The following is a 14135-nucleotide window of genomic DNA, read 5'->3' as shown; positions in this document are numbered from 1 at the left end:
TGGACCAGGCTTTCACGTTTTTTTATTTTGTAAATAAAAGTTACTTATGGTGTCAGAAGGAATGGTCAATATCTGCCAGTGTCTTCTGAATATTATTAACTCCATCCATCAATTAACTATAATACATATCCTTTGAGCCCGGCACGGCTGGCATAGGGTGAGAGAAAGGTTTTTATTCATTCACAGGCAAGATTTTAAACCTACCAGAGTACCCAAAGAAAGCCGATGCAGCCACAGGGAGACAATACAAGCTCTATACAGACAGGCCTCAGTTTTCTGTCAGGTTCAAACACAAACGTACTCACCTGTGTCTCCTCTATACCAACTGAAATTCAGTTCCACACTTGTGTGACAGCAGGTGATGCAACCATGAACAACCAAGCTCTAGCATAATCTTATTAGCATGCAGGAAAGTTGCATAAGACACAAATTATGAGCACATAACATTTTGAATTATGAATAATGAACACATTTTTAAAAAAGGACTGCAGGCATAATAAGAAAAAAAATATATTAGTAAGCTTACAGTGGGAGCAAACATGACAGCTGGAGGAAGTGATTAGCATGATGACTTCCAAGTTTTCTTTTTCCTTTTCACTAAGACTACATCCCAAAAAATAACTTGTATCTGGATCATTTTTACTTAGTGCTGAGCTTTGGTTAAATATCTGTATAAAAATCAGTTTAGATGTTTTTTATTTGTTCTATATTATTGGTATTAATGAAGTGAAAGAGTGTGAAGCTGCGAGTACCTGTGTTTCTCCACAAACAAAGCCTTCATCAATCCACTGAGGTCGAGGTGTGAACCCCTCACTGTCTACAGAGGGCGCCTTCTCACTGCCCCAGGGGTGTGAGCACTGCATCATGGCCTGGCGCTGAACCCTGGGTCCTTTAGGACTGTTGCTGATCTGTTGTCCCTGTCGACTCCCTCCATCCCTACTGTCCCTGCTGTCCCCGCCCAGCTCAGATGGGTCCACTTGAGAGGTGGTGCCCCTCACAGAGACAGCTTGGAGTACACTCCTTGGAGTGTCATACCACAGTCCGAGAAGGCTGGGGGTTTGATACTCTTCACTGTTTCTCCTGGATGCACATGAGCTAGATCTGGATGCACATGGGCAGAGGGAGGTAGTTGAACTGTGCTCAGAAGAAGACGGAGGACGAGGTAGGGGAGGGGCAGGAGGAGAGGCAGGTAGGCTGGTCAAGGAGCCAAACTCCTCTACCCCACCTGGGCAAGCTGTGTCCAGACTCCCTGTATACGAAGAGTAGCTCCCTGAATAAGATGACTGACTGCTTATTGTTATCCCAATCCCACTGTCTAATGAGCTTTGCCGTCCACTATCATGGAGACCCCGAGGATGGAGCTGGGTGGAGGATAAATGGGTCCTGGAGTTTCCCATCACAGCAGCATAGAGCCGGTCATCGGAACTGGTCAAACCCTGCGGAGTAGGAGAGCCTGATGCTGTCTGATTGGAGAGGTGCGGTCTAGTTAATGGCTCAACCCAAAATGGAAGTCTGCTTCCATAGCTTGCCTCTGATTGGCTGGAAGAGGAGCTGGAGATGCTGCTTTGGTCATCACCAGCGACAGATGTACTGCAGCTGTATGTTGAAGCTGAAGAGGCGAGACAGTTATTACATTTTATAAAGTCATTTATGTAGTTATTTGTATGTTTTAAAATTTGAAAGTTATATTTTTTAGGTGAAGCGAGGTCAGACTTTATTTTTCTACAACTTTTTCTGACCTTAAAAATAAGTCATAGGATCTCTGACCACACTGCAATTCAAACATATAGTTACGTCAAAAATGTCTAAGAAATGTCTCATACATGTAGGCCAGAGATAAAGCCTTTGTGTTGACAGAGGGCCAGGGTGCAAAAGCATTATGACAAACTCTATTATTTTCAAAAGGTACTCAGATGACAAACGCTATTCCCTTAATACTCTAATAGCTAGGTAACATATTGAAGATGTGATCTTAAATAAAGTTTAACAGACTTACATGTGCTGCTCGCTAGGCTGCAGGTAGACAACATGCTGAGTCTTTTCTCCAGCTCTGACGCCTCAAGGCTGATCCGTTTCTCAGCTGACGCTGGGTCGGCATCGGGATCTGCTGTTAACACCATTCATACAAACATAGACAACATACACAAAATAAAAACATAAAACTTTAAGAATGTGTTGTTCCAACTTTACACACAAAGTGACATTAATTCAGAACATTTTCACCGGTATCAGAAGTTCTAATTTTGTCTAAAAAAGTCTGGCTTAAATGAATCATTTTAATGATATCTCTGTAGATAAAAAAAACATTCTGAGGTCATTTATACTAGACCTCTTTTTGAGGACAGTTTTTCTGAAAATATGTAATTCTGAAAAACATCCATCCACATTCTATCTCACTTAATCAGACACATTTTTTCTTGAAGCATGAATATAATAATAATAATAATAATAATAATAATAATAATAATAATAATAATAATAATAATAATAATACATTTGATTTATATAGCGCTTTTCAAAAACTCAAAGACACTGTACAATTGTTAAAATCAATACAATATGAGTGGATGCACATAAGCAGAAGGTGGTAGGGTGCTATTGTATGCATTAACTTCCTTCAGCAAGCTATGTTTAGGCGTAACTCCGCTTGTAAATTGAATATCTCCTAGAGGGGGTTATAGGTGCCTAGACTGCCTGTTGGAACATCGATTTAGTGTAAAACCCTGCCAATTACACACTTAATGCCTGCTATATATACTTACAGTAAATGTGTTTGCCAAATGCATGGCACAGTGGGTCAGGGTGTTTGTGTGTAAGGTGTCACTGTCAACAACCTTACCCCTGGATCTCAGTCTGTGGACTGCAACAGCTAATACTTACATGCGGATGCCAAGTTTCTTCACTACACTATGTGAGGTGTCAGCTAACATGTGCTAACACTGCTATGCTAATTATAGCAGGCTCACGGCACTGAATGTCACAGGCCTCACAGCAGACTGATGCAGCTTAGCCAACCTATATAAAAATGTTGCAGGGAGGGTTAAGCGTAATTTTGGACATTTTCAATTAACCTGATTTAACCTAGCCTAACTCTCTCGATTGATACAGTCCATCAAAGATTGTTAGGCCAGCCTTACAATCTATTTAATGCAAAGCATTTCCAAAATACATAGAACCAAAACAAAAAAGAAGAACCTTTGATTGTGTGTATGCACTGTGTCAGTGAGGAAAACTTGTCTCTCTCTATTTTAGTTTCAGGGTTGTCACATCCTCAGTATTTGTCTTGTATAACTTTTAGCTCTTAAACTTTCACTGAATCTTCTGTCTCCGTATTTCTGGTCCTGCCAATGCCAGTGAAATTAGCAGAAGGTTACAAAAGGACACAAGTCACGCACCAAGTCATGACCCTCTAATCCACAGGGGGACCCTTGGGCATGTGGAGTTTCCGTTAGCATGGCCCATAACACATGCACCCTAAACAGGTAGTAAATCTTTCTCATAGAAGTCACGGAGTCCCATACCAGTCTGATTGTTAAAGTTGAATGCTGTGGGTGTCAGACAAACGTTCCCCCACATAATGCACAGATTCACGTTTGCAGGCATGTTCTTGACATAAACTTTTACTGTTAAAAGTGTGCATGTATGTGATGATGTATGTGTGAATGTATGTCTTCACCTGGCAGGGTAGGTCGCAGGCCATGAGGGGCCCGGCTGGGAGTAATGCCCCGGACAATGCAGTCAACTAGAAAACTGATATGTTCTCCCTCTGAACAGGACAAGAAGAAAACACCAGCCCCTGGAGGACGGAAGAAGACAAAGACAGAAAATACTGTTATCTAGTAGTAAAGTATAACTTTTGAGGCTGTTGCAAAAGCAAGGTTGGTTTTTCTAGCCTTGACCAACCCTCTTCTCAAAAAGTTACAACAAAAGCCTCTAAAATAAGTCCACAGACTCCTTTCAAACCTCCATGAATAAGTGAGCCACTCAAAACACAAAACGGGAGAAAATAACAATCAAACATCAAAATAGGGCATTGAAAACATTTTGAAAAGCAGACACAGCACAAAATAAGCCAAGAAAGATCTTAGTCTGCAGTTGTTTGAAAACGTTTCATGGTCAGCCAAAAGTGCTGAATTCACTTTTTGAAGTGACAAGATATTAAAATGATGTTTTTCCTGAACGCATTCTCAAACTTCTCCTCACATCAGACAACATTTGTTTTTATGGGACAACTTTAAATAGAATTCCAAGATCATAAACCAACATTCTTTGTTAACAAAAAGCTTTGTTAACATTTGTTTAAATGTATATACAATAAAAACATAAATTCTGCTCTGTTTTTCTGAATCAACATAATAAATATTTCAGAATTCCAGAAAATTTCTTAGATGAAATAATCCATTTAAAAAATAAGCTTTTCTGGTTAAGTGAATACAGTATATTTATGTTAATGGATTCCTTTTAAAAGTGGTATGTTTTCCCGTTCATGCTTGATACAGGATAAAATAACAACAGAGCAGGAAACGCTTTAACATGTTACAAGCACCACAAGGAAAATAACTCGTGCATTGACACACTGCTGAGCTGTGAAGTGAGGTGTGGGTGTGTTAATGTCCACCAAGGGTGATAGAAAGACCGCTAACACAGCATGTCAGCTTAAAATTGCTTTTGCCTAGATCACATGGCTAACAGCCATCAAAACTACAATCACATCTAACGGAAGGAAGTACTGCAGGTATAAAGACTCTCACTCTCTACCTGGTCCAAAGCGCTGTTGCATGACTTGAGGAAGTAGGTACTGAGATAATATGACCTATTTATGAATGCAAATATGACTAAATGTAATGTCCTATTGATGCTTTTCTTGAGTTTTTGAAGTTTCATTTTGCACCTTCCTGAAGGTTGTTGCTTATCACATTCTGCTCATGTTCAACTTGACTCCCACTGCCAAAGCAGTCAATATGATCAGTCATATTTATTGTTATAATATATTATAAGATTCTGTCTATTAAAGCTGGGGTTGGTAGTCAGATTTAGATACACTTTTTGTTATACTGGTTAAAATGATCTTTATGTCCCGATGGCAATCAATACATAATGTGTTCTTAAAAAAGAGAGAAAAAAAAACTGCTATCTACAGCTGGAGTAAACCTGGGAAAACACCAACCAATCCCTGCCATCAGGAGCCAAAATAGGAAACCAATCAAATCCCGTCCTGCCGTTCTGCCCGCCTCCTGCACGTACATTTCATGTTTGTTTGTGTTTTTAACTTTCACTATGAGAATGCTTTCGTGTTTTCTTACTGCTGAGTGAGACATGAGTTGACGTAGTGCAAAACAAAATGATGTGCTGAGGACCGGTTTTGAATCAGCCACGAACATATGGTCGCGAATCAGCGGCGCTCGTGCATGTGAGCGGGGGCCTCGTTCTGGAGGAGCTCCGAGGGGAGGGGGGAGAGGTTAGACGGAGTCCTGAGGAAATGCTACATTCAAATTAATGGTAGTTTTCTGTGACTACCAACCCCAGCTTTAAAGAGGCAGTTGTGTTTTTTTCCCAGCTCCACCAGCACCAAGCGCTTGCTCATGGTAAAATTATTGCTTTGTACATTTTAATTGAATGAGTAATGTTGAGATATACCTTATGTGTCAGCTGTCATGAGATCATTTTTGTTGTGTTTCTCCAATATATAATAGAAATTCTAATGATTGAATCTATTAATAATACTTTGTACTATTCCTAGTATGACATGTGGGTAAGCAAAGGAATAAGCTCAACAGACAACTGCCTAGTAAGTGCTTTGCACAGAACAACTGCCTACCATGGTTTGTTGGCTATCAAGTAGTGTGTTCGTGCTTGCGTGCGTGCGTGCGTGCGTGTGTGCGTGTGTGTGTGTGTGTGTGTGTCCGGGTGGGGGGTTGAAAAGCTGTCTTTTAAATTGCAGTTGCTGCAGAGAGCAGCGGTAGCCAAGGTTACAATATTTTTACACAAGAGGACAGTGTGTCCAAGAGACCCTCGTACTGTTCTGCTAAAGAAAAATTGGGAGCTAAGAAAGCAACAGAAGCTATATTGTTATACTGTTATATTTGCTTAACATTGCATGCTTTCTTTACAATTGTTTGTAAAAACTCTGTTTCACTCGATTCAGCTGAACAAACTGAAAAATTAGAGTGAAATAATCCAGATATAATACTGCATTGTATTATTTCTAGTTAAGTCTAATGTTGGTAGCAAATGATGATAATAGGGACAATAGGGTTATAAATAAAATGTAGATGTTTTTTCCCATGTGTATACTTACTGAACATTTTAATTAAACAGATTGATAAAGGAGAGCTAGAATATTTCAACTTTGAGACAAACTTTTTTTCCTCCAAAGTACGCAATAATTCTTCACACAAACTAGGAGAACTTGCTCTAATACAGCTAAATAAGGGACTTTAACATAGAAGACAGTATCTAAAAGCGCACTTTTGTACCATTGGGGGAAACTATTTTTTTATGTATTGGGCCACCAACCAAGTTTTTATATGTGAAGACTTGGGCATCCTGCTGTCAAAACGAAAGAGAGCGACCAAATCACCAAAATGCAAACTACAAGCTTTGCATTATTTATTTTTATTTTTCACACATAACTGCAATGGACATTTCAAAAAAAAAAATCTCTCTCTTTTTTTTGCACTAATGCCGAAGGGGCTTTGCGATGGCTGCTGGGTAAATTAAGTAAAGAAATAAACCATCATTAAAGGCCTCCAGCAGTCCCCATCAGATTGGCTGAGTGACCACTACAAGAGGAGGCTGGTATTTTTAGATGTTGCTCATCAACACTGAAACTAGAGCCAGCCGACCTCATGGTTATTCCTGTAGCCGGCCGCTTGAACACACCGTACACACACATAGCATTATTTGGTAGACAGGAGCACAGTAATGTAAGTTAATATGTAGAAAGCAATTTCCTAGGTAGATGAAGTTACTCTATAAAATCTGCTCTAAGCTCCTGTTTTTAGGAGGGATTTTTAATGTTGAATGTCAATTAATCGGCAAGCACTAGAGAGAGCTGAAAAGGGATCTCAAGACATTTGATGTCCTATGACTGTAACAGAGAAGTTGCTCAGTCTTTGCTCCCCCCTTGTACACTGCACTATGTATGACTGTGGATAAGCCATATAACCAAAAACATCAGGTTAGAAACAGTCTCACATGCTTCTGCCACGATAGTAGTTGTCTATGATCAATCCAGTTGTATTAATTTCCAATAATGTGTGTCACAATTGTTAAGTTGATATCTGTTCCATTTGTTTCCTTTGCATTGAGAATAAAAAAAAAACATGTAGACGTCTGATTAATTTGAGTGCTAACCCTTAGCCTCACTATAGCTCTGCTTAAACTGACCACAATTTTCATGTAGCCAGTTACCCACAAATATGACAAACAGCCCACAGCTCTCAGCACGTCAGAACTGGCAATGTGAGTCCAGGCAGAATTCACCAGGCAGAATAATTGGCTCTGACTATGAATTACTTACAGTATCCACAACGAGTTCCCCCTTCAAACACAAACCCATTTGGCACGGCACCATATCGACGTAATGCTGACAACTTCCAGTGACCAATGACAACAGGAGGGATGCCTCGGGAAAGTACCAGCAGGTTGTTGCACAGGTGGAGAGAGGCAGGGCCACTTTCAAGTTTGGTGCCCGGCTCGACATTGACGCTTAACCTGTGGACTGAAGGAGGAAGAGAAAGAGAAGAGAGAGAAGAAAGGTTTAGAGTGAGAGTGTGTGGGTTTCACAGCATGTCATAAGGACTTTTCAAGAAAGACAATTCAAGAAACAGTGATCAGAAGAAGAATATCAATCACAGAGAAAATAAGGTTAGAATGAATAAAATCAATATGATGGATCACACTTAAAGATCGAACATGCATGTGCAATACACTGACTTAGGCTGGTGTGGATATAATGAGTAGATGTTCTTCAAGCTCTGTTGACTTCAATAGGTCATTGTTCAGTTTGTGCAGAGGTACTTTTTTCAAAATTTAAATCTAAGGTCTCTCATAGCTAGACTATATTTGTAATTGTCACCCCTAAGTACTTTCTGTTTTTAAACAATCATAAAATGGTGACTCTAAAGTTTGAATAAACAAACATGAATAAATGGAAAAATGACTTTGATGTTAAAAAAATATATATACTGTATATAGTTATATGTAAATTTTACCCCAAGCTGAGGGTTACAACATGCATTGTGTTGGTTTACAGAGCTAAAGCAAGTATTAAATGTATTATGATATGATTTAAAAGTAAAGGCTCCCCCAGGGTAAGAAACCATTAGGCCATAGTAATCTGCGCTCAGTAAGATGAGTAAATTCAGCTGACAACGGTTTCACATTTTGCTAAAACAAAAGCTTAGCAGCATTACTGCAGGGAAACATCAGACTATCATGGTAAAGAGAATGGGAGTAATCTATAAGGGAATAAAATAATCTGCAACATGCTCTAGGTCTAGGACAACTCAAGGACGCATCAATACACACACACACACACACACACACACACACACACACACACACACACACACACACACACACACACACACACACACACACACACACACACACACACACACACACACACACATTTTAATTTAGGTGATATATTTATCTAAATCATGTTTCAGAACACACTATGCTTGGCTATATGTGAACCCAAAGAGCATCTCTCCTTCTCTATCAATATTAAAATCAAAAATGTGAATACATTTTTTCTGTCTTCTCCTTTCCTAAAGCTAGACACTTTCCCCTGAAAAAACGCTGTGTTGGTTAGACAGCAGATATTGCAGATAGAAAAGTACAACAGTAAGAGAAGGCAGAATTAAGTTTGAAGATCAGTCCAAGATATCATTTTTTCCCATTTATTTCCTATTGCTTAACTCACTTCCCATTGAAGTATTCAACGGGAAGAGAAGTGTAGAAACGAGTTATCCCAGGATTACTCCATATCAAAGTATGTTTTGAAACTAATAGCACTTCTTGTTTCTCCCAGTTGCTGTAAGGTTTTCTCTCAATAAACTCAACTGAAGTATTTTTCCGTAGTTTTAAAAACGAAGGACAAGATTTAAAGGGTAGACCTGTGCATTTTCAACCTTGGTCCACTGCTCTTCTGAAGAGTTTTTGAGAGTATGGTGTATGTAAAATGTTTGAGTGGCAAAATAATATAACTCTAAATCCAAGAGGTTTAATCCTACTTCTGAACTATGTAAAACCATCCTCTTAATTCCAGTAATGTCGCTAGTTATGTTATCAAGTGCATCAACTGGGTTTGGACCAAGCAGCAACCCTCCGGCTGCGAGAATTGAAGCCGGAAGTGTTAAAAACTGCAGTTCATCAAGTGTCTGCTTGAGGCTGGATTGGGAAGTACTGGAAATCACACACACACCAATTCAAAAAGCTGATCTTTACAGCAGAAATAAACATGTTTACAGCCTGGTGCAAAAAACGAGCGTAGTCTGGATATCTCATTTCTCGATCGGCACACACTGTACGGGGGGTGAATTATTTCATAACGCTGCAATTTTGAAGATATTGAGATTACAAGTTTTCCATTACGAGAGGCACAGCTGACTTGACTGACAGGCGGGAACACTGTAGCTGTTAGTGAGGAGGCTCAAAGCACGCCTCTTTACCTCACACTAGCTCAACAGCAGTTATGTGGAGTTCAACATTTTCAATATGGCTCCCGCCAACGATTGGGTTCAAAAGAGCTTTTCAGAAACCGATGGGTGATGTCACAGATACTACAGTCTATGGTTTGGACCTGTAGAGGGAACTCACTATGCATATTATTAACACAGTATAAGGAATTTAAATACTTCATAGTGGTTTACAGCTAAAAAAAAAGAAGTGGTGTGGGGGTTTAGTTGCTCTTTAGTAATCTTATCAAGTTTTGAATCGGCAATTTTGACATCGCACACGTGGAAGGAACTTCCTTGCTCTTGGAGAAGCTTAATCTATAGTTTGCTGTTTATTTAATGTTAACAAGTAAAAAGCCAGACTTTCTCAAAATAATTTAGAATGTTTGCACATATTTCATGACAAGTTAGCCATGTGATGCTTTCTATTTCTTGAATAGAGGTATTTGTTGTTTTATTGAATTTGTGTTTTTTGTGTCCTTCTGCATTGGATCTTTTATGAGAGAGTGTTACATTTGCTGCATAGCTCGGTACGCAAATACATAGTGTAGGCAGAAGAGTACACATTTTTCTTCACCTCAAGGGCATCTCCACAGGCTTTAACAACACAAAGCATCTCAGAGCAACATGTGGGTTGAACAAAAGCCTGGCAGTCATCAAGGCCTGAGAGGTCAGGTCAGAAGCTATGCATCATTGCCAGCCTCCAGGCACTGTAATTCATCCACAGCTACACTGAAACTGCCTTTATGCATGCATTAAGAAGCATGCAATTTAAAACATCAAATTGAAATGTAAGTGAATAAAACATGAATGGATTCTAAATTGAATGCCTCAAAAGAGGAAGGTGAGGACGAGGCTGCTTTAGCCAAATGCTTTGAATGCTTCAACTCGAAGACCCATCAAACTAAAGACTGTAGAGCTGACATCTTAAAATGTCTTAAAACGTCTTAAATCAGATATTTTAAAAGGTGTGGCCTAGAAGTGAAGGTCTTGTTTTCACTTGTGAAAGGTCTTACATTTTAGATGCTAAGAAGATTGTTGTGACTACCTTCCTGGATGCTATGCTCCTCAACCATGAAACTGCAAAACTTCTCACAACATTCCTGCAGAGGTTACCACAATAATAAAGTGAGGCCTTTGACCGCAGTCTCAACAGATGCAGAGAATCAAATCAATCTTACTCCAGCTACCCTATTCACATCGAAAATTGGTGTTCCTCCTTTACCCCACGGCCAATCTCATGACAAAGTCTAGTTGCATAACTATGTATACAAATGCATAGTCGCGCAGAAGAATTACTAATAGCTTATTTAATATATATCCGTACAGTTAATTAAACCAATTGGTCTACAATAAGATGGTGATTCTCCAGACTTCCCTTGTTTTAATATGACAGAGGTGATAGTTTTAGACATAAAGTTGTGTAGAATATGGTTATTTGATGTGTGTTTAGTGATTTGGATGAATAAGGGAGTTAATTTGCACCAGAGTGTAGAATAAAACAGATTTTTTTTTGTGGGTGAAAGTTATTTTTAAAACACTCTTGATGGTTCAGGAGTAGACCTGCCTCTGTAAATATCACCAATTGTATTATTTTGTAAGGCTCCCAAAGCCACTGAAGACCAACCTGTTCTCAGGGATGTCATTTAAACACTCATACACAGAAAACTGGCACAGAAGAATGAGGCAGATTCCACCAACCATTCGAATGGTAATATGATAACAGTGATATTAGTTTAGCAGCTTCTGACAAGTTAATATGAAAAGAAAGAAAAGCCACAAGACATCTTGTAGTTTGAAAATATGTCTCAAGAAGGTTTGAACAGTAGTGACTGGTTGCATCTCACACATCTCATCATTCAACAAAGAGCCAGGAGGTGTGATGCCCACACAAGGCTAAACCACTGACCTTCTCCCAGACTGTAGCAGACTCGGGAATCCCAGGCCTGCAGGGCATCTCGGCTGTTAAAGCCCAAAACTAGTGTGTGCGTAAGGCAAAGTATGGAGAGGGTGTAGGATACTCCCTCATAGCCAGTCCCTGGTTCCACACCACAGATCCCCTGAAGGGTCATAGAAATGTTCAATGAAAATTGAATTATCAATACTTTCATTTGCTCTATATTCCTTTTTATAATCACAAAGGAAATACAACAACATAACTTCAGCGACTCAAATGGAAATCATGAACATTGCATCAGAAGTGTGTTCCCATTTTCAATAATAATAATATAGCACAACACAATGGCTGAAGCAACTAGGGTCACTGCAGTCCTGCAGTGGTTCCAGGCAAGACAGCTGCAGCTGCCTCTGCAGAGAAAATTAGAGCTGTCTGTTCCCTCCCAGGGTAGCACCATGCCATCGCAACACCAGTCCAAATCTTTTCTCCCTTGTAGCTTGATCCTTTAGAGCTGTTACATTTGGCTGAATGTTGCTTTGAATAACACAGGAAGCTGGTGTTGGATAAAAATGGTAAGGATAAACTTCGGAAGAAGACTTTTGGACTTTGTTGCCTTGATAAAGAGAATTTAAAGTAATGATTTTGTGTTTTTGTTTATATATTGTGGTTTCTCATGGGAACAATCTAGTAGAGCTTGAGGTGTGTAATTCCAAAACATCAATGAGCTTGTATAAACTTGCCACCATTATGGCTCTCCTGGACTTCGGAGACTCTGGAGGAGACCTAGTCAGCTGCAGCCCAGCTTACCTCTAGAGTCACATTGAGCCTCTCCTTGTGGCCGATGCTCTTCTCCTTCCCTTTTTTCTTCTCTTTGTACACCAGCAGGTAGAGACAGTCTGATGACAACAAGGCCAATGAGGAGGTTTTAAAACATTAATTTTGTGATTAATAGCAGAATGCAGAATATCAGTGGGGATATTCTACCAGAAACAAACATTTTCACTCCAAAAAGTCTTGGTAAATTCAATTTCAAATTTTTTCATCCGAACATTATAGCTGCTGTTGATAGTCACAGAGTAAACATCTGTTCAGAGAGAGGGACTGCGAATGTCAACACTATCCCTCCCAACCAGATTTCCTCTTAGCCCCCAAACACAGATCAGCATGTGCAGTCATGATAGTGCCGGACTCGTAACCAATCGGAGGACATAGTAGGGGCTGCCCCTTGACCAATCAGGACAGAGGATTGGAGATTAGCTCTGATTTGTCTGTCATAACGGGAAAGAGGGGAATAACAACATTGCTTGATGATACAAAGGCAACTGAAAACACAGGGATTTCGCCATAATCTCAAATTACTTCACTTACCGATGAAAACCGAGGGGTATTATGACCTTTTCTCCAAACCCAGCAGAAAAAAAGTAACATTTTTTACACCATTCCTACCAACAGCAGCTTTAAGGCATATGCTAGACATGTTAAACTGTGATAACTTCCTATCTCAGCATGTTTTTATCCTTGAGTTACAAACACTTGTGTTCAAATTTTATCACAGAAATGTGAGGCCCAGTCAGACAAATTTGTATAAGTTAGAATAGATTTCTGATTAATATATATATATTTTTTTACAAATATCACTGTGTTATTGTTTACATGTCCCTGATTGTATCAAACTTGTTCATGTATAAAATGTAAGAAATGTAATCAAGTTTTTGGTCTACTGAAGAGCAGAATAACTGAAAAAATCCGAATAACTTGCCTCATGGCAATACTAGATAATGCACTGACTCCCTGGCACAGCTGATGATGAAAGTCAAAACACAAACAAGAAAACATGAAGGAACTGATAGCCTACACTTTGAACAGGCAGTTCCTTTGAGGGCACTGAAGGAGCTCAGCATTATGTTTATACTGAAAGCAATGACAGACTGTCCTCAACTGAAGCATCTCAAGAAAAAACTTAGTTTAGTTTTGAGGCAAGATTTCTGATTGTTAGCCCTTTAGGTCTATCTGATCAAACAGAAGACAATAAATCAGTTCTACTGATATATTGCGTAAAATCGCCACGTGCAGACCTGGTGCCGACGCGGATGTGTTGCGTCTCTCCTGTGGCGCGCGCTGAAATCTGCTTAGATTGCGAATTAAACTGCAAACCACAGAACCAATCAGAGCTGAGTGACAGCGACCAGGGAACTGATCGGACCATCGAAACTTACAGTATTCAAATGAGAATGAATAAATGAGTTCAATGTCAAAAGTTTAAGCAGTTTGCAACATACCTGCGACCGGAGAGGGTTTGCGAAGAACGACCCACCGAGTCTTCCACTGTGGAGAAGTTAGTCAAATATCAGTCACAGACAAAAGTATACTCCTGTTGAACCTGAAGTATGCTACGACATGTTAAGGTTCAAAACCAGAGGATTACTGGAGTAATTCACCTTTTTTCCATCTCTAAACTTGACTTGTCCCTCCGCGACAACTGAATCCGTCATCTTCTGTCATGGTTCCGAGCAGCTGTGTGTGTGTGTGTGTGTGTGTGTGTGTGTGTGTGT

General features: G+C 39.6%; 1 protein-coding gene across 2 annotated transcripts in view; it reads right to left on the bottom strand.

Annotated features, from left to right (window-relative positions):
• Positions 1-14135, bottom strand: part of LOC117815856 (protein Dok-7-like) — a 20491-nt gene extending 6356 nt beyond the window's left edge. Inside the window, exons 1-8 of one of the 2 annotated variants that reach the window (XM_034687824.1) lie at positions 14022-14135; positions 13863-13908; positions 12391-12479; positions 11596-11746; positions 7523-7723; positions 3677-3796; positions 1997-2107; positions 753-1609 (exon numbers count right to left, since the gene is read on the bottom strand). In XM_034687824.1, the coding sequence (XP_034543715.1) occupies positions 753-1609; positions 1997-2107; positions 3677-3796; positions 7523-7723; positions 11596-11746; positions 12391-12479; positions 13863-13908; positions 14022-14075 (1629 nt within the window). In that variant the 5' untranslated portion in view covers positions 14076-14135. The remainder of the gene's footprint in view (positions 1-752; positions 1610-1996; positions 2108-3676; positions 3797-7522; positions 7724-11595; positions 11747-12390; positions 12480-13862; positions 13909-14021) is intronic. The other variant, XM_034687825.1, reaches the window with a different exon arrangement.

The sequence above is a fragment of the Notolabrus celidotus genome, chromosome 7, assembly GCF_009762535.1.
Source record: "Notolabrus celidotus isolate fNotCel1 chromosome 7, fNotCel1.pri, whole genome shotgun sequence".
In the NCBI taxonomy this organism is placed as follows: Eukaryota; Metazoa; Chordata; class Actinopteri; order Labriformes; family Labridae; genus Notolabrus; species Notolabrus celidotus.
This window is presented reverse-complemented; position numbering and strand designations above follow the sequence as displayed.